Source organism: Microcaecilia unicolor, chromosome 2 (genome assembly GCF_901765095.1).
Source record: "Microcaecilia unicolor chromosome 2, aMicUni1.1, whole genome shotgun sequence".
Taxonomy (NCBI): domain Eukaryota; kingdom Metazoa; phylum Chordata; class Amphibia; order Gymnophiona; family Siphonopidae; genus Microcaecilia; species Microcaecilia unicolor.
In genome coordinates, this window is record NC_044032.1 from 644,522,955 (window position 1) to 644,546,908 (window position 23,954).

General features: G+C 43.5%; 2 protein-coding genes across 12 annotated transcripts in view; both read right to left on the bottom strand.

Annotated features, from left to right (window-relative positions):
- Positions 1-5,525, bottom strand: part of LARP1B (La ribonucleoprotein domain family member 1B) — a 603,652-nt gene extending 598,127 nt beyond the window's left edge. For 3 of the 7 annotated variants that reach the window (XM_030191743.1, XM_030191745.1, XM_030191744.1), the window contains exon 1: positions 4,046-5,525. In XM_030191743.1, coding sequence (XP_030047603.1) covers positions 4,046-4,319 — 274 coding nt within the window. In that variant the 5' untranslated portion in view covers positions 4,320-5,525. The remainder of the gene's footprint in view (positions 1-4,045) is intronic. The other 4 variants (XR_003940744.1, XR_003940743.1, XM_030191742.1 and 1 more) reach the window with 2 other exon arrangements.
- Positions 5,526-20,314: 14,789 nt separating this feature from the next.
- ABHD18 (abhydrolase domain containing 18) overlaps positions 20,315-23,954 on the bottom strand; it is a 143,160-nt gene continuing 139,520 nt past the window's right edge. For all 5 annotated transcript variants that reach the window (XM_030191747.1, XM_030191749.1, XM_030191748.1 and 2 more), the window contains one exon: positions 20,315-21,029. In XM_030191747.1, coding sequence (XP_030047607.1) covers positions 20,978-21,029 — 52 coding nt within the window. In that variant the 3' untranslated portion in view covers positions 20,315-20,977. The remainder of the gene's footprint in view (positions 21,030-23,954) is intronic.

The following is a 23,954-nucleotide window of genomic DNA, read 5'->3' on the forward strand; positions in this document are numbered from 1 at the left end:
ACCAGGTTTGCACTTGCTCAAAAGAGCCCTCAACCCCAGGCACTCAACAAAACCTAAAAATTAGGCTTGGAGGCCTAGCCAGAGCTGCTGCTGTGTGTGACCACCACCTGCTGAGATAGAGAACATACTGAGGAGTTTCCGGCAGCACATGACCACATATAGGGAGGCAAAAGTTTGCTCTCTATCTCCACCTGCTGGTAGATGGACACAACCCACCAGTCTATGGATTGATCAGCTTGATGATATGGAAATTTATCTACCATATTTCCACATTTCTTGCGTGCTTCTCAATAAACCTTTAGTTATCACAACCTACAAAGTCTCCATCTTCTGCACACAAGAAGAAATAATCCCCATAGTATTTATTAAGATTTGTATTGGCTAGTTTCCATAATTCTTCAGTAGAGTGGTATGGTAGCCGTGTTAGTCCACTTTTAAAGGTAATCAATAGAAATCAAACAAAATATAACATGGAAAAGAAAATAAGATGATACCTTTTTTATTGGACATAACTTAATACATTTCTTGATTAGCTTTCGAAGGTTGCCCTTCTTCGTCAGATCGGAAATATGCAAATGTGGTAGATGACAGTACATATAAGAAAAACTTCCAAGCATTTCATTGACAGTCTAATAGGGTGGGGATGGGTAGGAAGTATGCATGGGAACATCAAAGCATTTCAGAGATAGTCTAACAGGATGGGGGTGGATAGGTGAGAGAGGAGGGTGATAAACATAGCAATACAACTTTATGGTTTATAATGGCTAGAAAACCCAGATCTTTGTTAAGTCCTGTCTGTTGGGTGCTGAAATATTCAATCATTCTGACTTCAAAGGTCTTACGTTCCTGTATTGTTTTAAAGTTACCTTTCAGGATTCTTACTATGAAGTCACTGGTACAGTGATCTGGTTTTGTAAAGTGCTGGCCTGACTGCATCCTTCGAACAGAAAGGCTACAACCCCAAAATAATCTCCAAAAATATTGCCTCCTCCCTCAAAACACCCAGGGAAAAATCTGCTACAATACAAAGGAAAAAAAGCCACAGACAGAACCCCCCTTATAGTGACATACAATCCAGAGCTGGAAAAATTAAGAAAAATCATAAAAGATCTTCAGCCTCTACTCCAAGAGGATGAATTACTGAAAGAGATATTCCCAGCCCCACCAATGCTGGCCTTCCGACAGCCACCCAACTTGAAACACAAGCTAATCAGAAGTAAACTCCCAACACAGACTGAAAAAGAAGAGAAGGGCACACATCCTTGCAATATATCCAGCTGCAAGCTATGCCAAAACATTTCACAGGACCCCACAGTCATTCACAAAGGAAAAATATTCAACATAAAGGAATATTTCACATGCTCATCTTCCAATGTGTTTTTTTTTTGTTACATTTGTACCCCGCGCTTTCCCACTCATGGCAGGCTCAATGCAGCTTAAAGGTACTTATTTGTACCTGGGGCAATGGAGGGTTAAGTGACTTGCCCAGAGTCACAAGGAGCTGCCTGTGCCTGAAGTGGGAATCGAACTCAGTTCCCCAGGACCAAAGTCCACCACCCTAACCACTAGGCCACTCCTCCACTCCACTCCAGTGTAAAAAATGTAATGAAGGATGCTATATTGGAGAAACAGGCCAGATGCTAAAGACAAGATTTAACTTACATAGACATCACATGAACAATACTGGTGCCAGCCGGGTTCCCACCCCTGTGGGCCAGCACATTACAAAACCAGATCACTGTACCAGTGACTTCATAGTAAGAATCCTGAAAGGTAACTTTAAAACAATACAGGAACGTAAGACCTTTAAAGTCAGAATGATTGAATATTTCGACACTCAACAGACAGGACTTAAAGATCTGGGTTTTCTAGCCCATTATAAACCATAAGCTATGTTTACCACCCTCCTCTCACCTATTCACCCCCATCCTGTTAGATTATCTCTGAAATGCTTTGATGTTCCCATGCGTACCTCCTACCCATCCCCACCCTATTCGACTGTCAATGAAATGCTTGGAAGTTTTTCTTATACTTACTGGCATCTACCACATTTGCTTATTTCTGATCTGGCATAATTCTTCAAAACCTGAAAAGAAATATTTAGTTTCCATAATTCTTCAAAACCTGAAAAGAAATATATTAACAAAAACTTAGAACTCCTTTTACTAACCTTCGGTAAAAAACAGCCTTAGCACATGCTAAGGCCATTTTTACCACAGCTTTAAATTGCCCGATTTTCCATTTTTTTCTATTTATGGCCAATCACTGTTGCCATTAGCACATGGCCATTAAAAACAAGTTAGTGCATGAGCATTTACCAATACTTATTTTATGAACAGTAAGGGCTCAAGCGCTAATCCTGCGGCAATCAGTTAGTGCGGTGACATTACCACTTTCTAATAGATCAGTGCAGAAAACGCCCACTCTCTGCACCCTCCTCCCCCCCCCCCCAACCCAACACATTCTCTCTGTGGAAAATATTTAACATTTTTAGCACATAGTTTGCGCAAGAAAATCTCGGACTTACCGCAGGATGCCCGAGTGCTTCCTACAGTAAACCCTTTTAATTTGTGATAAGTGCGTGCTAGCATTTACCAAAGCTTGGTAAAAGGCGTCCTAAGAGGTCTATTTTCATGCAACTTTAACATAGTGTAAATTGTTTTAAATAAATTATTAAAGAGCATAAGGCTTGCAAAACTTGTAATGTTTATATCTGTAATCTATAATTACAATGTTTTAATGTGATGTAGAACATCAGATCTACCAAAGTAAAATAATGTATAAATATAATTCGTAACCAGTTTTATCAATGGTTAATGAATGTGAATAATGCTTATATGACATTTTACCATAAATTCTTAAAATAGTGTATGAAAAGAGCTGGCACAGAAAAGCACCAAGTCCACTCTGTAAAAAAAATGATGAAAATCAGCTCTCCATCTTTAATGATCAGACATTCTCCCAGTACCCACTTTTGCAAGTGTCAGGCAGAACTTGATACCTTTCACATTATCTACCCTCAAGGACAAACAGCAGGAACCTATCCGCTCCGATGCAATTAATTCAGCAATACAGCTTTTATTTGATAGCATTATAGAAACATGAATTTTTCAGGCACAGTGAAAAGAACCTAATTTTTATTTTAACCCAACGTATTTGTTTTAACTTAAACGCCCATTGCTCTGCTTTAGAGCTGCCTTCAGCAGATCTGAAATGCTGAGCATGGAGTTTGTCAGTGTAATTTGATCAACACTGGTCAGCTTAGACCAAAGGAGAGAACTGTCAGCCAACTGAACTGACAAGACCCGTTTACTGAAATGTGCCATCAGACACATTAACCCACCTACACTAACATGACTATAATTCAATGACTGAACGACTTATTGTTCACTTACATAACCTCATATCCACTAAAATACACTGGAAAAGTAATGAATGAATCATCCTAACATTTATGATCTAGATGCGTTTCAATCTAGACAATGGATTTTTAAGAACTATTTTGTTAGCCAAAAAATCTTGGCAACCAAATCCGTTTGCAAAGTAAACATCCATTAAAGGATTTGGCTTATTGTGCAAAAGAATGGCTTACTTCGTTGGCATTCAACACACCACAAAGAAAGGAGAAAAAGTGATTAAAGTTATATACTTTGATGTAATCGTTAAGAATGAATATTTCTGAAATGTTTTTTCGCCATCGCACTTGCACAAGAGCTGCACGTTGGATTATTAAAGGAGCTCTCCTTTACAAAGACCACACCCCTCCGAGGATGTCCCTAGTCTTCTGATGGCCTTTAATGCAAAATGCTACCTACTTCCTTACTAAGCACGTTGAGATACGGTTAACAAGCGTGCCTGCAGGCTACTATTAGCCATTTAAATACACGGGGCAAAAAAAGGGGCCGCAAAATTGCTGCGATCACACGGGCCGCTCTCCTTGAAGCGTTGGCCCAAGCACTCGTGTTGAGTTTAGCTGGAAATGAGCCCAATTTTGGCGTCAGGGAAGAAAAGCAACATGCAATAATAAAGCAGTGAGTTGACCCACCTGCGTCCTGGCCGCTCAGGTTCAGGGCGTTATTGTCGGGCCACAAGTTCTTCTTCTTGGTCCAGGGGTTGACTTTGGGCGGGGGGGCCTCGACCAGCACTTTCTTGGCCTTTTCCCCTCCTTCTTCTTCTTCCTGGTGGGCTGGCTGATCGCTGTTCATTTCTAGCTGGGCTCTCGCCATCAGCGGCTCCTGCGGGCTCCCCTTCTCCTCCTGCTCCCCTCTGCCGGGGCAGCGGACCGAGAGCGGCAGGCCCACCTGAGCGGACATGGACATGGACAGCCCCCACCCCTCCCTTGACCAACCCACAAACTTGGGGGGGTGGGTGGGGTCCGCAGGATCAGTCAAATGTGTAGGGAAGCAGGGAGAGAGCACAAACCCCAGGGAGGGATCGATCCTCAGGGCAAAGGGTGAGCGGACATCCCCGAGGCTGTTCCCCCACAACAGCAGCACCACCTTCTCGTCCCCCCACCTCCAACCCGGCAAGGGCGCGCGCAGCCCCCTCTTCTCCCGGCAGATCCTTTCCTCACAACTAGGACAACGGCACAATACAGGCACGGATCCCTCTCCCCGCTGCTGCTGCTGCTCCCATAGCAATTGGCAACACCGGCGGCAGCAAGATTAACAACACTTAAGCACACCCCATGTGGAGTGGAAGCCCCGCCCCCCAAATCAAATGCCACACACTAGCTGCGCCCGAGCGACAGTAAGATCGCCTCACGTCAGCAGCACGCACGAGCCCTCCCCAAAGGGGACCAGGCAGCACAAGTCAACGCAACTTGCTGCCAGGCCAGCCTCCCTTTATTCGCCCCCACCTGTGGCTACTCGGATCCGCCCCACCACCACGTCACCTTCGACCCTCTGCCCTGGCCTCTCTCTCTCTAGGACCCGCCACGCCAGCTAGAGAAGGGGGCGGGGCCACCCCTGTTGCGGACCCGGCTTTATTTACTTCCAAAGACACACTGTATTGCGATGGGGAGAGAAGGGAGAAGCCGGGACCAGCTGTGCTCCTCCTCCTCACGCGCTCAGGGGCGGCGGTTAGGTAACGGCCGAGTTCTAATCACCGCCCGAGGAGACTTTTCCACGCTTTAGTACTTCACCCTCCCACTTCAACTCCAGTTCTGACACCCCCCTCCCTCACTCGCTCGAGCACCTCTTTCACTCTGAAACTGCCACAGTTTGAGTCACCTTCACCCTCCCGTTCAGACCGTAACAGTCTCTTCGCTCCCCATCCCCATTTCAGTCTCAAATCGCGAGTGTCGTTCACCTTCACCCTCCACTCTCAGAGGGTAACGCCTTGGCCTCCTCCTCCCACCTCCATTCTCAAACCGCGAGTCTCTCTTCCTTCTCTGTGTCTCTCACCCCTCAGACCACGATAACTACTCTCTCTCTCAGAGTTTGACAGTGTGTGTGTCTCTCACCGCCTCCTCCTGTTGTTGGGTTGTTTTTTTTTTTTTCATTCAGAGACAGTCGCCGACGCCTCCTCCCTCCCTATAGGGAAGGGCGGGCAGAATATGCTCCTGTCCTGTCCTCTCTCTCCACCCCTCCCCCCAGGCCAGTCACAGCACTATGGCCCCGCCTCCTCCTCCTCTGCTGCTGCTGCCGGGCAGGACGGTAGACAAAGCTTTTGCGCATGCCTCAGCTGCTGTCTCATTCTAATCCTCCATGTGGCCCGAGGTGAATAGTACGCATGCGCTTCCCGCCCTGCGTTTTCTGTTTATTTGCTTTTAGCCACCTGATTCTCCAGCTGCTTCCAGGAGTAGGTTTTATTTGATGTGTCAGCTGTGAATGGCCTTCTGAGGCAAAGGATTAAGAAAACATAATCTATTACATTCTGCTTGTCGCGTCGTTATATGGTGCGAGGCTATTATTTTTTTCTATGCTTTCACGACCTTGTCTTTATCTACATGCAGGGCATTAGAAGGGTAATTTTATAATCAGAAGCTTAGGCTTGTGTACAACTTGCTGTTACGGAATAGGATCTCACCTTATGGCATCTGGTCACCTAAAAGGGGTGCCCACCTATGAAAAAATTATCCAGCCAATCTCACAGTACACTACCTTAGTGCAAAACATCACTTACTAGCAAGTGCCTACAAGAATCCCAGTGAAAACAAGGCATGTAGGTCAGGAACACAAAAACGGGACAAGGGTCCAGACAAAAGCTGGTGCAGGAATCTGGCACAGAAGCAGGAACTATGCTAGAAGCTGGATCAGCGCTAAAACCAGGAGCAAGAATATAGCACAGATCAGGAGCTAAAAAGCCAAAACAAAGCATGGCAAATAGGAACCTGGGAAACAGACGCAGCCCTGAACCACAGAGGCAGAATAGATAAAGCTCCATATCTCTGGGCCGATCCCAGCAGGTCAACCAACATAGGTAAGGATAGAAGACACCAGGAAAGGGAACATCTAAAGGATGGCAGGTCAAGCCCTGTGTCGCACAGATTTACTCCTGTGTCATGCCTCACACTTAGATTTTCACAATTACATTCAACAATCTTGATCATTCTGCTACCACCCTTCCCAAAATGATCCTGTAAAAAAGTATAAGTGGGCATCATAAATATTTATTTAGCAACGTCCAAAGTTGGACTTAGACATCATATTGAAAATGTCTCTCCATGCAACTTTGTAAGTCTAAGGGCTTTGAAAATATGCTTCTTAATAACACATTTATATGGAATTTGTGAGTCAAATAGCTGTTTGTTCCTCCCTCTCCTTCTCTGCACATATTCAACAGACTGCTAAAACCTGTCGTTTCTTTCTCTATAATATCAGCAAAATTCGCCCTTTCCTTTCTGAGCACACTACCAGAACCCTCATCCACGCTCTTATCACTTCTCGCTTAGACTATTGTAACTTGCTTCTCACAGGTCTCCCACTTAGCCATCTCTCTCCTCTTCAATCTGTTCAAAATTCTGCTGCACGACTAATATTCCGCCAGGGTCGTTACGTTCATATTAGCCCTCTCCTCAAGTCACTTCACTGGCTTCCTATCCGTTTCCGCATACAGTTCAAACTCCTCTTATTGACCTATAAGTGCATTCACTCTGCAGCTCCTCAGTACCTCTCCACTCTCATCTCTCCCTACATTCGTCCCAGGGAACTCCGTTCACTGGGTAATTCTCTCCTTTCTGCACCCTTCTCCTCCACTGCTAACTCCAGACTCCGTTCCTTTTATCTTACTGCACCATATGCCTGGAATAGACTTCCTGAGCCGGTACGTCAAGCTTCATCTCTGACCGTCTTCAAATATAAGCTAAAAGCCCACCTTTTTTATGCTGCTTTTAACTCCTAACCCTTGTTTACTTGTTCAGAACCCTTATTTTAGCATCCTCACTTTAATATTCCCTTATCTCTTGTTTGTCCTGTTTGTCTGTCCTAATTAGATTGTAAGCTCTGTCAAGCAGGGACTGTCTCTTCATGTTCAAGTGTACAGCGCTGCGTACGTCTAGTAGCGCTATAGAAATGATAAGTAGTAGTAGTGTTCCTGAACAACTAAGTACATTTTTAGATATTAAGAAGTTGTCAAGCTCTGTGGAAATGCTTTTGGGAGTTGATCATGCCTATGCTGTTTCCTGTTCTTTTTTCCTTTTCTTTGCTTTCATTCTCCATGTCTATCACTTCCTCTCCTTTATGGAGTGGCTGTGAAACTGTTCTGTTACACTAAGAATGTTTATTTTTCCTGTTGGTCACTTATGCTTCTGTAAAGCAAGTGCATACTTGTGATTATTCTGTTAAAAATTCTAAAATAATCATAATAAACAAAAATCTTGATTGCATACATGTTCATGCAAACCTAAATTAGTTCTGTTTTCAAAACTTGCCTAGACGAGGCCCATGATAAGTTAGGCAGAGCCCACCAACATATTTGTTCATCGTAGATAAACTGATCTGAATACTCCAGGATGAATAATCAACCGGTTTTTGTTGTATGAAGTGAATGTGAAGCAAAGGTCTAAACATGGCAAAACAGAACTTCTGATAGAACTTCAGGATAGTTTTTCAAAGGTTCTGATTGCGAGAAGGGCCGCCGAGAGACACAGCTGGGCCAGGACTGGACTGCCGCGCATGTGACCCCTCCTCCCCCCCCATCTGGGTCGCCATGCCCACACTCTGCCACACTTGGGCCACCGCCGCCCCCACACCTTTCTGCCTGCTCCCTCGCTCTGTCCTCTCCTGCGCTTCTCCTGTCCATGCCGGGCATCGGGACCCAGATGATTGCGTCACGCAGGAGAGGAGAGACCCAGAAGCAGGCAGGAAGAAGCCAGTGCCAGGCCTAGACAATTTTGCCCCCCTGCCTCCCCCACTCTCGGCAGCCCTGGTTACGAGAAGGCTATAAAAAAAGACTCCAGTATGTTTGAATGTCCCTTGGGGCACTTATGGAGGCGAGCCCATGGCACTCGCAGTTTTGAAAAAAAAAGCTACACATGACTTTCATACTTGCACATAAAAACAATAACCCCCCCCCCCCCCCCCCCCCCCCCCCCCCCCCCGGACTTGAAAGTTGGTTTGGAACGGAGACGCCCCAGCCTACATGTCAGACCTGATAGACCTTCCACGCAGGAACGCCAAAAAATGATCCCGCACATTCCTTAATCTTCACTTTCCCAAATGTAAAGGTCTAAAATACAAACTAATGCATGATTCAACCTTTTCCTACGTGAGCACACAATTCTGGAACACGCTCTATGAACTAACCAACTTCCGCAAACTACTCAAAACCCATCTCTTTAACAAGGCATACCACAAAGACAAACAAATATGAACTCAAATACAAATATCCAGAACTGCCTTACAATATTTGCTTGTTAAACTACTAGTACGTTCTAGCAATATCATGTTTGCTTGTTAAATCTGCTATTATGTTCTATCTTTTTCATGTACTCAAGATCCTTCTATAATGCTAAGTGTATATCTTTTTAAATGCTTCCACTATTCATGATGTATTGTAAGCCAAATTGAGCCTGCAAAGAGGTGGGATACAAATGCAATAAATAAATAAATAAATACAACCCCACGAAAAGAAATTTTCAGGCCCCAGGTGGTTTATTACTTATATTCGTGTATGAAAGCTGTGGAGGTGCATCCATAGCACACATTGTTCTGGGCATACACAACATTGACGCTTAGCAAGTGACTGTCCTATGCATGCGCTGCTTAGCGAGTGGCTGTTCTATTCATGCACTGGCACTTTTCATACCGATCTACTTGCTGTAATTGTGAACAGCTCATTTGTATGCAATTTCCTTCCAGCATCGCTCGCTCTTTCAAAAACTGGTTAATTTTTACTGGGGCTGTAAAAGCTGCAGATTTTATGCAGGGACGTTTGCATCAGCGCTTCAGTCAGGCCATCCCTCCATCATCGGCAGCCATGGGATAAAGAAAATGATTATGAGGTCGTTTTGAGGCCTAAGATTACTTTAAAAGTATTATAGATATCTTGCTGACACTAGGGAAAAGAGTTACCTGATCCGCAATTTCAAGATTACTTCACAAACATGGCTTGTGTGGGTTGGTTGAAAGAAGAAAGTCGCTGCTGAAGAAAAGTCCTGTGATATGTCACACAGGGGCCCTTTTACTAAGCCACGTAGGTGCCCAACAGCCTTATTTTCAAAAGTGATGAGCGCCCATATTTCGACCCAAATCGGGAGATGGGCGCCTTTCTCCGGTGGGCGCCCAAATCGGTATAATCAAAAGCTGATTTTGGGCGCCTTCAACTGCAATGTCGCGGGAACAAACAAAGTTGACGGGGGGGGGGGTGTCGGAGGCGGGACTGGGGCGTGATTATCGGCCGAGCGGAGATGGGCGCCCTTGCCCAATAATGGAAAAAAGAAAAGCGTTTTTAGCGAGAAGTTGGGTCACTTTTTCTGGACCCTTTTTTCTCACGAACAAGCCCCAAAAAAGTGCCCCAACTGGCCAGATGACCACCAGAGGGAATCGGGGATCACCTCCCCTGACTCCCCCAATGGTCACTAATCCCCTCCCACCAAAAAAAAAAAGAAGTTTAAAAACATTTTTTGCCAACCTCAAATGTCATACCCAGCTCCATCACAGCAGTATGCAGGTCCCTGGAGCAGTTGTTAGTGGGTGCAGTGGACTTCACCCAGGTGGACCCAGGCCCATCCCCCCCTACCTGTTACACTTGTGGTGGTAAATGGGAGCCCTCCAAACCTCCCCCAAAACCCACTGTAACCACATCTAGGTGCCCCCCTTCAGCCATAAGTGCTATGGTAATGGTGTAGAGTTGTGGGCAGTGGGTTTTGGGGGGGATTTGAGGGGCTCAGCACCCAATGGCCTTGGGAAGTATTTTACTTTTTATTTTAAATTGTTACAAGTGCCCCCTAGGGTGCCCAGTTGGTGTCCTGGCATGTGAGGGGGACCACTGCACTACGAATCCTGGCCCCTCCCACGACCCAATGCCTTGGTTTTGTGTTTTTGAGCTGGGCGCCTTCGGTTTCCATTATCGCTGAAAAACGAAACCACCCAGCTCAAATCCGCACACATCCGATGCATCTGCTCGGCACAAACCGTATTATCGAAAAAAAAAAGATGGGCACCCATTTTTTATGAAAATAGTCTGTCCCACCCCTTCACATACCCGTTCTCGGACATAGACGCCCATGGAGATGGGTGTTCGATTATGCCCCTCTATGTGCACCCCAACACGCACCAATTCGGAACTACTTCCCAGCTACTGCGTGGCCCAGGCGGTAATTTCATTTTGTATGTGCGTCCAGTACACGCATCAGAAAATATATTTTATTTTCCGGTGCGTGGCCCTAATTGGGCAGTAATAGGCATTGTACATGCACTGACAATTACAGCCCGGTCAATGCGCAAGACCTTACTGCTAAGTGAATGAGTGGCGGTAAGATCTCAGGCCCAAAATGGACATGCGCCAATTTTCATTATTTTCGGCCAAAATAAAAGGCCATTTTTGCAGGCATGCTGAAAAATGGACCCGCACGGTCCAATACAGGCATCTAAAACAGCACAGGCCATTTTTCAGCGCACCTTTGTAAAATTACCCCACAGTTTCTGAAAAAAAAAAAAAAGGGACTTTGGTCCTGGGGAACTGAGTTCGATTCCCACTTCAGGCACAAGCAGCTCCTTGTGACTCTGGGCAAGTCACTTAACCCTCCATTGCCCCATGTAAGCCGCATTGAGCCTGCCATGAGTGGGAAAGCGTGGGGTACAAATGTAACTAAATAAATAAAACACTTACATTGCACACATGTGGGAGAAGGTTCTGTGGTCTGATGAGACCAAAGTGGAATTGTTAGTCTCAATAGAAAATTATATATATAGTGTAAGACAAACACAGCACATCTTGCTCACAGCATCTCTATCGTAAAGTATGGTGGTGGCATGATGTTGTCAAGATGCTTTGCAGCAGTGGGGACAGGGAAGCTTGTGAGGGTGGAGGAAAAAGTGGATGGTGCAAAATACAAGCAAATCCTGATGGAAAATCAGTTCCAGTCTGTTGTAGACTGAGTTGGGAAAATATTCACCTTTCAGCCCATGATGAAAAGCAACAGTGGAGTAGCTCAACAGGAAGAAAATTAAAGTCTTTGAATGTCCCAGTCCAAGCCCAGACCTGAATTCTATTGAAAATCTGTTGCAAGACTTTGAGGACTGCAGTTCATAGATGATCCCCAGTCAACCTAAAAGAGCTTCAGCTATTCTACCAAGAGGAACGGACAAAAACTGCAGGTTTGCACTGTGTAAAGTTGTGGGCATATATCCTAAATTATTCATGGCTGCTACTGCTGCAAAAGGGGCATCCACAAGACCCCAAATCCTTATGCAATCAAGACTTTTCAGTGTCTCGTTCTTAATTACTTTTTCGGGTTTTGTAGTATTTTTTGTATATTATTTTTTTTCTCTTTTAAACTGTAAAGTGTATTGTGTAAACCCATGAAACAAATTCCTACCTCAGAGCTTTTAAAGCGACTTCTTAAAATTATTACTTTTGGAATATAAAGCTATATTTGAATAGTACTGATTTTCTAAATATAATACAGCACCTTATTTTGACCTCACTTGATTACTCTCTTCTTTAATTAAGGCTTTGCAGCCTATCATTCGACAAGGAGCAGATTACAGCCCAACTGAAAATATACTCTTCCACTTCTGCAGAAACTGAATCTGTGACCGAAATTGGCCACTCAGTTTCAGCAGAAACAAAGACAAAAATGAAACTTCAACAGCCCCCACAACCTCCTACCTTACCAAAAAGAATCCCTTCCCGAGCCTCCCCGCCCCCCCACAGCAGCCCCCTCCTGGCCTACCTTGTCATTGGTGGGTAGTGGCATAGGAGCATCCCTTCTTGCTCCTGCTTATGATTGCTTCCAGCGGCTGCTGGAAGCCATTTTGACCTGGAGCCAGTCATGCACAGAAACGAGTAGGGAAACCCCTGCGCCCACTACCCACCAGAGAGGGAGATGCCGCTAGGGAGGGGGGCGCCTTTTGGTCAGGGGGAGGTGGGGTTTGCACAAAGTTTTGGTTCCAGCTGAAACTGAAATAAGGCCAAACACGGGTTTTGGGCTGGTTTTTGGCACTGAAATCAAAATTCAGTCAGCCTCTAAAGCAGATGATCAGAGCATATTATCCATGTTATATTCATTACAGTGGCTTCCAATCAAATGGCATATCAAGTTTAACACCAGCTATGAAAAATAGTTCAAAAACATTTTTTTGTGTGTATCATTCACTTGTTTCTACAAAATTTCAATAAAGAAATTTTAAAGTATCTACTTTAACAAATAGGACCTCAAAACTCCCGACAGTGGATTTCTCAATACTTTTTGTATTTATCCCTATCATAAATGGAAGTGAAATATCATCATAGGTCCAAATATATAAGAAAAAGAATCATCTGCAAAAACTCCTCAACCAGAAGAAAATCAGGTAATTAAAAATCAATCCCAAAATAAGGAGCAAGTGAATGATAACACCAAAAAATAATTACAAAAAAGGCAAGTCCTACAAATGCATTTCTAAAGCAAAAATCCCATTCTTTCCTGCCCTCTGCCGCTATTCTGTCTTCACTTTGCTCTTCTGTGCTGCGGGGGGGCGCTGTCGGGTTTTCAAAATGGCTGCCAAGACTTTGGCAGCAGTCTCGACTGGATCATTGTGCTGTTGCAGTCTTTGGGCTGGGTTATCAACCTTGAGTCATTTACTCCCTTCTCAACAATTGGATTACCTGGGGGCTCACTTCGATACGGCTCTGGGATGTGTCTCCTGCCGGAGGAGCAGATAGTCAAGCTCTATTCTCAGATTTCCAATCTTCTGCGGTTGTCAGGTCCCCGGGCCTGGGACTACGTGATCCTAGAGGTAGTACCTGGGCCAGGGCTCACATGTGGCCTCTTCAGTTCTTGCTTCTGAGCAGATGGTCCTGGTCTCTCAGAGTTATGAACAACGGCTGTCGTGGCTTCCCCGGACTTGGCGCAGTATGACCTGGTGGCTTCATGGCCCCCATTTGCGGAAGGGTGGCCTCGCAGTGGGTAGTCATGGTCATGGATGACAGTCTTTCCGGTTGGGGAGCTCAATGTCTTCACTGCTATGTTTATCGAGGAGTGGACTGGTGCCCCTTCATTGAGTAGAGCAAACTGTGGGTTCTGGACGCGAAGAGGAGACTGTGGACTTTATCTCCTCGAAAGGGAGGATGCTGCTGGAAACAGCCCACTGAAAGTTAGTAGCAGGACAACCGGGGAGATAATGGTGAACATCTCTTAGGTGAGGTTGCACAGGTCCAGTCCGCAGAGCTGGTCTAGATCTGTTCTCAGGAGGCTTTGACCTTTGGAGTCACCCAAATCCTTGATAATCTTTTCCAAATCCTCTCCAAAAAGAAGCTTGCCCCCAAAAGGCAACTGAGTGGACCACTGCTTAGACACCAAGTTCACCACTCAATGGTGTAACCACAACAACCAATGGGAAGAAACCGCCATCAGAAGTTCAGACGAGATCGTAGAGGGAGTCAGGTAGATAAGCTAAACCTGATTCCATGTAGGAGGCAACAGACTCCAACTGCAAACTCTCGTCTGGGTCTTGGCTCCTGAGCCTATTGCAGCCAACCAAGGTACTCCCTGGCTGCATAAGAGCTACAAATCGAGGCCTGGAGAGCCAATGCAGACACCTCCTTGAACTGTTTTACAGCTAGATTTCTCTTAACCTCAATAGCTGTTCCACATTGAGGGACCTGCTACCTAAAAAATAGCTGATTCATTTAGTTTCACCAAACGGTGGAACGGTATATCAAGTATTAATTATCTTAATGCTTTCAGGGGCTGATATATAGATGCTGGTATCATGTTTTGCTTTTACCACAATGTTTTGTTTTCTTGTATTAGGCTTTTTATCAGTTGGAATAGGAGTGCCCCAGGTGATTAGATTTTCATAGCTTCTATGTAATTCTACTTTCTCCAAATACAAGCAGGACACTATATGTGACCATCTCTGGGAAAAGGTGACTAAAGTAGCAAATCCAAAATGTTGAGAATGGCCGATTTTTCATATCCATGGGTCCATAACCAGTCTGCAAAAGTTACACATTTGAGCTTTTGTAACTTTTCTATTTTTTCACATAAAAGAATGGGGTTTGGACTGTTGCATTTCAAATTGTTTGCTCTAATAGAATTAATTAAACCTCTTTTTTTTTTTTTTTTTTTGTTGTTTCTAGAGACTTTAGTTGCAACTTCCCAGAGATGGTCACATATTTCCACATATGGGTAATGTCATATGACGGAGTCCAGCACGGAGCACTTCCCAGAAACTTTCTTTAAGATTTTGCAAGACCATGCCACATATGTACACGTGCCTTCCCACCCATCACTGCTTCATGGGACGAGACAATTTTGTTCTTTCTGCAGAACAGCTTGCATCTTGTTTCAGCTTGCATTCTTTGCTTGTTATTTTGGTGTAAGTGCGGTGTGGGATCTGTGTTCCTTCTTCCCTCAAAGTTTCTAGTGTTTTACGATCTGTATACATTTTCTTTAATTTTCTGTGGCTTATCGGCCCCCATAAGCCTGAGCACGCTGGTCAGGGTGAATATTTGCCTTATCTTTTTTACAATAAAGCTGTTTGATCTCACTTTGGCTATTTTCCTCATATGTCCCAGAAATTTCCCAGTGGTTTTAAAAAGTGCACTCAGTGTGCTAGGACCATATCACTTACAAACACTCAAACTTGGGGCCTGACTATATATATATATATATATATATATATATATATATATATATATATATATATGTGTGTGTGTTTTTTAAACTTTCTTGGCAGATGTGAAAAAGAACTACTACTACTTATAATTTCTAAAGCGCTACTAGTGTACGCAGTGCTGTACGCAGTGCTGTACACTTGAACATGAAGAGACAATCCCTGCTCGGCAGAGCTTACAATCTAATTAGGACAAACAGGACAAACAAGAGGATTGATTTGAAGACGGCCAGAGATGGAGCTTGACATACTGACTCAGGATTGATTTGAAGACGGCCAGAGATGGAGCTTGACATACTGACTCAGGAAGTCTATTCCAGGCATATGGTGCAGCAAGATAAAAGGAACAGAGTCTGGAGTCAGCAGTAGAGGAGAAGGGTGCAGATAAGAGAGATTTGCCCAGTGAACGGAGTTCCCTGGGAGGAATGTAGGGAGAGATGAGAGTGGAGAGGTACTGAGGAGCTGCAGAGTCAATGCACTTATAGGTCAATAAGAGGAGTTTGAACTGTATGCAGAAACGGATAGGAAGCCAGTGAAGTGACTTGAGGAAAGGGCTAATATGAGCATAACGACACTGGCGGAATATTAGTCGTGCAGCAGAATTTTGAACAGATTGAAGAGGAGAGAGATGGCTAAGTGGGAGACCACTGAGAAGCAAGTTGCAATAGACTAAGCGAGAGGTGATAAGAGTGTGGATGAGGGTTCTGGTAGTGTGCTCAGAAAGGAAAGGGTGAATTTTGCTGATGATATAGAGAAAGAAATGACAGGTTTTAGCAGTCTGCTGAATATGTGCAGAGAAGGAGAGGGAGGAGTCGAAGATGACCCCAAGGTTACGATGAGACAGGAAGGATGAGAGTGTTATCCACAGAACTAGAGAATGGGGGAGGAGGAGAGGTTGGTTTAGGGGGAAAGATGAGAAGCTCAGTCTTGGTCATGTTTAGTTTCAGATGGCACCAAGACATCCAGGCAGCAATGTCAGATGGGCAGGCTGATAATTTGGCCTGGATTTCGGCTGAGATTTCTGGTGTGGAGAGGTAGATCTGGGAGTCATCAGCGTAAAGATGATACAGAAAACCATGAGATGAGATCAGAGTACCAAGGGAAGAAGTATAGATGGAGAAAAGAAGAGGTACCAGGATGGATCCCTGAGGTACATCAACTGACAGTGGGATAGAAGTAGAGGAGGATCCACTACAGTATACACTAAAGGTACGCTGGGAGAGATAAGAAGAAAACCAGGAAAGAACAGAGCCCTGAAATCCAAATGAGGACAGCGTACCAAGGAGTAGACTGTGATCAACAGTGTCAGAAGCAGCAGATCGAGAAGGATGAGGTTAGAATAGAGACCTTTGGATCTGGCCAGGAACAGATCATTGGAGACTTTAGTATCAAGGAAGTGTAAGTAACTGTACAGTTTCAAAGAAGCTGAATAGCTGACAAAATAGTCCTCCAAAACCTGCTGATCAGTGGGCACGCCCAGAACGTATGACCCAAAGAAGCGGACGCTTGACCGCATTTCTTGCAGGAGTTCCATGCCACCAGATGGGCCTTGTAAGCCCTGGAAGGAGACATATGGAGTCTCAGAGCAAATTTATATAAGAGTTCCCGTAGCACCATTAACTCTGGACACTTATGAATGCCTAAGCTGCAAAGTTGGTCAGGTGATAATTCACATTGAAGATCCTCAGACCACTTTCTAGCCAAAGAGCTGTAGTCCAGGTCGGAAGTGGAAACCTTTAAATAGCAATGATAGTAAGTAAGTGGCACTGATTGTTGAGAACCAAGCGTAAATGCCTCTGATAGCGTTTCCTGAACATCCTCTGTAAGGCCTGTCCTTGGTAATGAGGCAATATAATGTTTAAGTTGTAAATAGCCAAAAAAGCGGGATGCTGGTAAATGAAATTCCTGCTGTAATACCTCAAATGGTTTCAGTAACCCTTCTTCCGTAACCACCTGAGTAAGATAATACAATCCCTGTTCAGCCCACTGTGAGAAAACACCAGGGCCTATACCCGGGGAAAAAGCAGACTTGCCACTTATGGACAAATATGGTATTACATGGGAGGAAAAATTAAATCGTCAACAAACCCACCTCCAAACCTCACGAGAGGCCTGAAGTGGGGGACAGCGGTTAAATGTACCATGGGAAAGTTTACTACAGGAGTGCAGTATCTGACTGAAATGTAATGCTGGGAGTAATGTGGTTTCTAAGGAGGTATGAGAAAAATGTTCAGTGCCCCGAAACCAATCGTTAATGTGACTCATCCCGCTGGCCACCGTCAGATACCACAAGTGAAGTAAACCCATCCCACCATAAGCTTTAGGAGTTTGAAGGATAGCCAGCGGAAGGCGCAGTCTCTTACCCAACCACAGATAATTCTGTAAATACCTTCCCAGCTGATGTTCATCATGACATTTCAGGATAAGTATATACATTTGGAAAGTATATAACCAGCTCGGTGCCATAATCATAGTGAAAATGTGGATTCTTCCCCACAAAGAGGAAAGTTTTTCCAAAGTTGCAATCGCAATTTAGTATCGTCAAGTAAAGGTTGGACATTAAGTTTATAAGCTCCTTTAAATCCCCGGGAATCCAAATTCATAAGTACCACACCTTAGTATCTGCCCAAATGAGAGGAAAGAGTTCCTGCCACACTTCTGGTGGAAGAGGGAGGGCTTGAGATTTTGTATAGTTAAGTGAAAAGCCTGCAGAGCTCCCAAAATGACTGATCAAATTCAGTAAAGTAGGTAGTGCTACTTGTGGAGAAGCGAGAAAGACCATTCAGGTCATCAGCATATGCCAGTGCTTTAATTTGGTGGCCCTGGATATCAATTCTCGAGATCTGAGGTGTAGCATTAATAACCCAGAGGCTCCAGGGCTAACATGAAGAGAAGAGGGGAATGTGTACACCCATGCTGCGTACCCCGACCAATGGAAAATAAGGAAATGCGCCCACCATATTGTGCTTGGGGCATAGTATAAGTGTACGAACTGCCTGAAAATACCACCCAACAGTACCCACATGAGAGAGAACTTGAAAAAGGTGTGGCCAGTGGACATGGCCAAAAGCCTTGGTTGCATCCAAGCTAACAAGAAGTGCAGGAATATCTAAGAAAGCACACTGTGACAAAGCCAAGAGCAAATGATTGGCAGGATTGAACAAAACCCACCTATGCTGGGCTAATCACAGTAGGCAAAAATGGGGAAAGTCGGTTAGGCAATATTTTAGCCAATAATTTTACATCTATGTTAATGAGGGATATCGGCCTATATGAGTCATCGTGAGGTTTACCAGGCTTGGGTAAGACAGTAATAAGGGCCACATCATATAGAGGGAAAGAGCCGTAATCCACTACAGAAGTATAGTATGATAATAGAGGACCAACAAGATGAGGGCACAATATCATAGAATTCCCTTGAGAAGCTGTCAGGCCCAGGAGCCGAGTAGGGCTTGAGCTGTTTAATAGCCTACAAGAGAGCATTAAGAGCCTGAGTAGTCTCAGGAGTTAAGCGAGGCAAGTCTGCTCTATCTAGAAATTGGGAAATTACACAAGGATCTGCGTCAGGCTGAGAAGAGTATAATGTTTGAAAGTGATCCTGAAAAAGTTGGGATATATGGTCAGGGGCTTGTTTTATCTCTCAGGGATGGAATGGTTCTGTTACCCCTCCAAGCCTTTACAATATGTGCCAATAGTTTTGCAGCCTTGTTGCCATATCGGAAAAAAATTTATTTTTGAAAGGTAAGGCTACGATAAGTGTGTTCATGAATGACAGAGTTGAGAGTTGTTTGTACTGAGATGTAAGCCTCATTGGTTTGAGGGGTAGGAGTGGTAATGTATGACTGTTTAGCTTAGCGAAGCTGAGATTCTAGTTGGCTTATAGTAACTGCTGATTTTCTGCAACGCTCTGCAAGTATCCAGTTAAGCCTCCCATTGTGTCATGGGATCTCAATGTCATTCTCACCCAGCTTTTGAACCACTTGATACTTGCCACCTGAAGTTTAAAAAAAACCAAATTTTATTTATAGAATTTAAAGATAATCACCACAAGTAAACTTGCTAACAGCAACAAAGAATAAGGGAAGAGGTAATAAGATAAAGGAAAGATTTTTTTTAAACAAAGTTAAAAAATAATTCCCTGACATTTCAATTTAGCCCACTAACATAAACAGGGGCAGATATAGTATCAATTGGAGTACATAATTAGCAAATAAAATCAAGGGAAAAGGCTTAACAGCAAACTACTTCCCTATATCATACAAATCCTCTCACTAAGTTTCAACAACAGGTGGAGCGGGCAATCCGGACAACTTCTTTAAATCAAGAAATGAATGATCTGGTAAAAAGAATATGTACTGAGCATTCAAATATTTCACCAAACACTTAGGATAACGTAAAAAGAGAGAAGCACCCAAGGAAATTGTTCCCTGCTGCACGGCTAGAAGCAGTTTACGTCTCTCCTGTGTGGCTCTAGCCACATCAGGATATATCCATACTCTTTGTCACAAATATTGCAAATTCGGATTTTGAAAGTATAGTCTCAGTATAGCATTTAAATCTTGCTCAAAGACGAAGCTCATCAATAAGGTAGCTCTTTCCTGTATTTCCTCAGTAGATTATTCCAGTATAGCGGAAATATTAAGAACTTGATTATTAGGTTCAAGCCTAGTTCTTCTCTGGGGCAAATAGTAAACCTTATTGATGGCAGGAAAAGTTGTATCTCCCACCCCAAAACCTTAGGCTCAGAGAAAGTTGCTGTTCAGTGCTTCACGCCGGGTTTCATCTGATTATGTCCCCTATATGTGGGAATGTATGCCCTGCTGCCCCTGGAGAACACCTCCCACAGGTGAGTAAATTTGCTATACCTTTACCCTAGGAAAAGGTGGAATATCAAATATAAATAAAATCTCTGCAATTCACTGTATTAATGGACCTACATTTTACCTTGCCCATTTATTAATACAATTTGCTGTTAATTAATTTTTACACTCGTCACAAAAGATGATTTGAACACCTGTTACAATTCAGGTCAATGATTAACAACTCACTAAATTAGTGGTAATTTATTAAGATTTGTCAGAATGAAGCATACAATTTCTTCATAGATACAGCTGTGGTTTTAAATGACTTACATAGCAATACTTTGATGAATGGTCACAATACAATTATTTGTGTATTACGTCAAAGACCATTATTGTAGTCAATGGTGGTCTCTGTTAAAAAAAAAAAAAAAAACTACTAATGACAAAGCGTACAACTAACTCCGTATCATCTTTCCACTAACAAAATATACACTGTATCATTTAAAACTGATTTACTAAGAATTTCAAGTATCAATTAAACCATCTTGGATTATAAAAAGCACATATGTAGAAAATGGTAAAACACTGGTTTATATGTACAGATGTCCCAGATCCTAATTAAGTTACATATTATATGCAACACACAGCAATCATTTACTTTTTTAATTTTAGAAACTGAACATTTTTCAAAATCACAGTACAATTCATTTATCTTTTATTGAATGTGCTGTTGTACCAAATGGTTTGTTGAACAAAGCTCCAGTGTTCAGAACTCTTGGACTTGTCAATTTCAGCATGCCTATGCAATGTTTGTACAGTAGGTTTGCTCTCTGGCAGAACAGGCTGAACTGATAAATATAGGGTGTGCTTCACAACAGGGCAGGAATGAATGTAGATCAAGTGTCTTAATTAGACTGGGTACTTCTGGAGAAAACGCTCAAAGGCATCATAAATTGCCCGCCTAGAATAAAAAGATGAGAGAAAAAGTAGGATAACGTTAACTGTGCTCAAAAACAGAGTTCAGGTGGACATACTGATCTTAAATAAAACAGATGCATCAACAGGAAACCTCCTATATCTATAGAAGATGTAAACATATATAATTCATATTCAACTGACAGTTGGTCATAATTCGAAGATGAGCTGCTCTCTATACCAATACTATGCTGGCCTTCCTTACAAAATACTACAGTGGTTCATTGAATTTTTTTCCCACTGGGCATGTGCAAAACCATATTTTTTAAATCAAAATGTTTGAAAACCTCCAAATATTAAACATGTAGAAAGAGATACATAACATTTTAAACTCTACACTATTAGCTATGAAAGGGTAAAAAGGTCCCAATTTTCAAGTAAAAAACTATCTTGCTAATATTTAAACAGTGTGGTCAGTTTTTATTTCAAACATTGACCGCAGCAATTAAGTTATACCCAGATATTAGCACTGGGCCATACCTGGATACTGGTGCTGAATATTTAGTTATTTGGGTACCACCACTATTCAGCACTTGTACCCAGATAATTATCTGGCCAAGTCAGGACAGCTATTTTGCTACAAGTTTCAAATCCAAATTGTTATCCGGGTACAGGTGCTGAACATCCACCTGCAATCCCTCATCCCTTTTTCCTACTGTTTCCCAACCTCCCCCTCCACTACCTTATTCTCTGTTGTCCTAGAATTACTATGTTATTCTTTTCCTGACTGTTGTAAGCCACACGGAGCCTGCCTCAGTGGGATTATGTGGAATATAAGTGTTCACAAATAAATAAATAATAAACAAACATCAGTGGTACCTGGATAACTACTGCTCTAGCACTATCTGGATGGTGCTGGCGTGTTCAGTAATTATTTTCAGCAGCACTATCCAGGTAATACAGCTGAAGATTAGTGGCTGGCCTCAGTATGCAGCACTTATATGGGTACGAGCCGCTTCTACCCACATAAATGCCACTGAATTACAACTCTGACAGAGAAATATGTTGTTGTTGGTGGGTTTTTGTTTTTTTTAAATCATCTATTTTCTAATCCATTTAATCAGTTTTTTAAAAACCTGTCAATGAATGAACATGGGCACAATGACCATCTCTGATGATTTATAGTGATGGGAGATGGTGAAGAGGCACTTGCAGAATGTAATAAAAAAAACAATCAGAATTTAGCATAAATATTTAATAAAGTGGCATAATACTGCCTTGTCTGCTTATAAAGTGACACATTCACATGTATGGGAGACGTCATCTGATAGAGCCAGGCATGAGAACATCTCCAAGTTCTCTTCTAGAAGCCTTTGGGAGTTGTACAGCACATGTGCCTTCCTGACCACAGTGATGGCATGGGACCAGCCAGTCCATCAGAAAACTAATAGAATACAACTCCTAAGGGAGGAAGGCAAAATGTGTGACTATCAGGCTTATTTTCGAAAGAGAAGGACGCCCATCTTTTGACACAAATCGGGAGCAAATCGGCATAATCTAAAGCCAATTTTGGGTGTCCCCAACTGCTTTCTGTTGCGGGGACATAAGTACATAAGTAATGCCACACTAGGAAAAGACCAAGGGTCCATCAAGCCCAGCATCCTGTCCACAACAGCGGCCAATCCAGGCCAAGGGCACCTGGCAAGTTTCCCAATCGTACAAACATTCTATACATGTTATTCCTGGAATTTTGGATTTTTCCCAAGTCCATTTAGTAGTGGTTTATGGACTTGTCCTTTAGAAAACCATCTAACCCCTTTTTAAACTCTGCTAACCGCCTTCACCACGTTCTTCGGCAACAAATTCTAGAGTTTAATTATGCGTTGGGTGAAGAAATATTTTCTCCAATTTGTTTTAAATTTACTACACTGTAGTTTCATCGCATGCCCCCTAGTCCTAGTATATTTGGAAAGCGTGAACAGACGCTTCACATCCACCTGTTCCACTCCACTCATTATTTTATATACCTCTATCATGTCTCCCCTCAGCCGTCTCTTCTCCAAGCTGAAAAGCCCTAGCTTCCTTAGTCTTTCTTCATAGGGAAGTCGTCCCATCCCCGCTATCATTTTAGTCACCCTTCGCTGCATCTTTTCCAATTCTACTATATCTTTCTTGAGATGCGGCGACCAGAATTGAACACAATACTCAAGGTGTGGTCGCACCATGGAGCGATATAACGGCATTATGACATCCTCAAACCTATTTTCCATACCTTTCCTAATAATACCCAACATTCTATTCGCTTTCCTAGCCGGAGCAGCACACTGAGCAGAAGGTTTCAGTGTATTATCGACGACGACACCCAGATCCCTTTCTTGGTCCATAACTCCTAACGTGGAACCTTGCATGACGTAGCTATAATTCGGGTTCTTTTTTCCCCACATGCATCACCTTGCACCTGCTCAAAATTTTTGGGGGCATGTTGGAAGCGTAGTGAAGGCAGGTCTTGGGCGTGCCTAACACATGGGCATCCTCAACCCATAATGGGAAAAAAAAGGGCGTCCCTGACGACCAGTTGGACAACTTTATTTGGTCCTTTTTTTTTTACGACCAAGCCACAAAAAGGTGCTCAAACTGACCAGATGACCAGTGGAGGGAATCGGGGATGACCTCCCCTTACTCCCCCAGTGGTCACTAACCCCCTCCCACCCTCAAAAAAAAATTTTTTTAAATATTTTTTTGCCAGACTCAAATATCATAACCATCATAACAGCAGTATGCAGGTCCCTAGAGCAGTTTTAGTGGGTGCAGTGCACTTCAGGCAGGTGGACCCAGGCCCATCCCCCCCCCACCTGTTACACTTATGGTGGCAAATGTGAGCCCTCCAAAACCCACATCTAGGCGCCCCCTTCACCCATAAGGGCTATGGTAGTGATGTACAGTTGTGGGGAGTAGGTTTGGGGGGGGGATT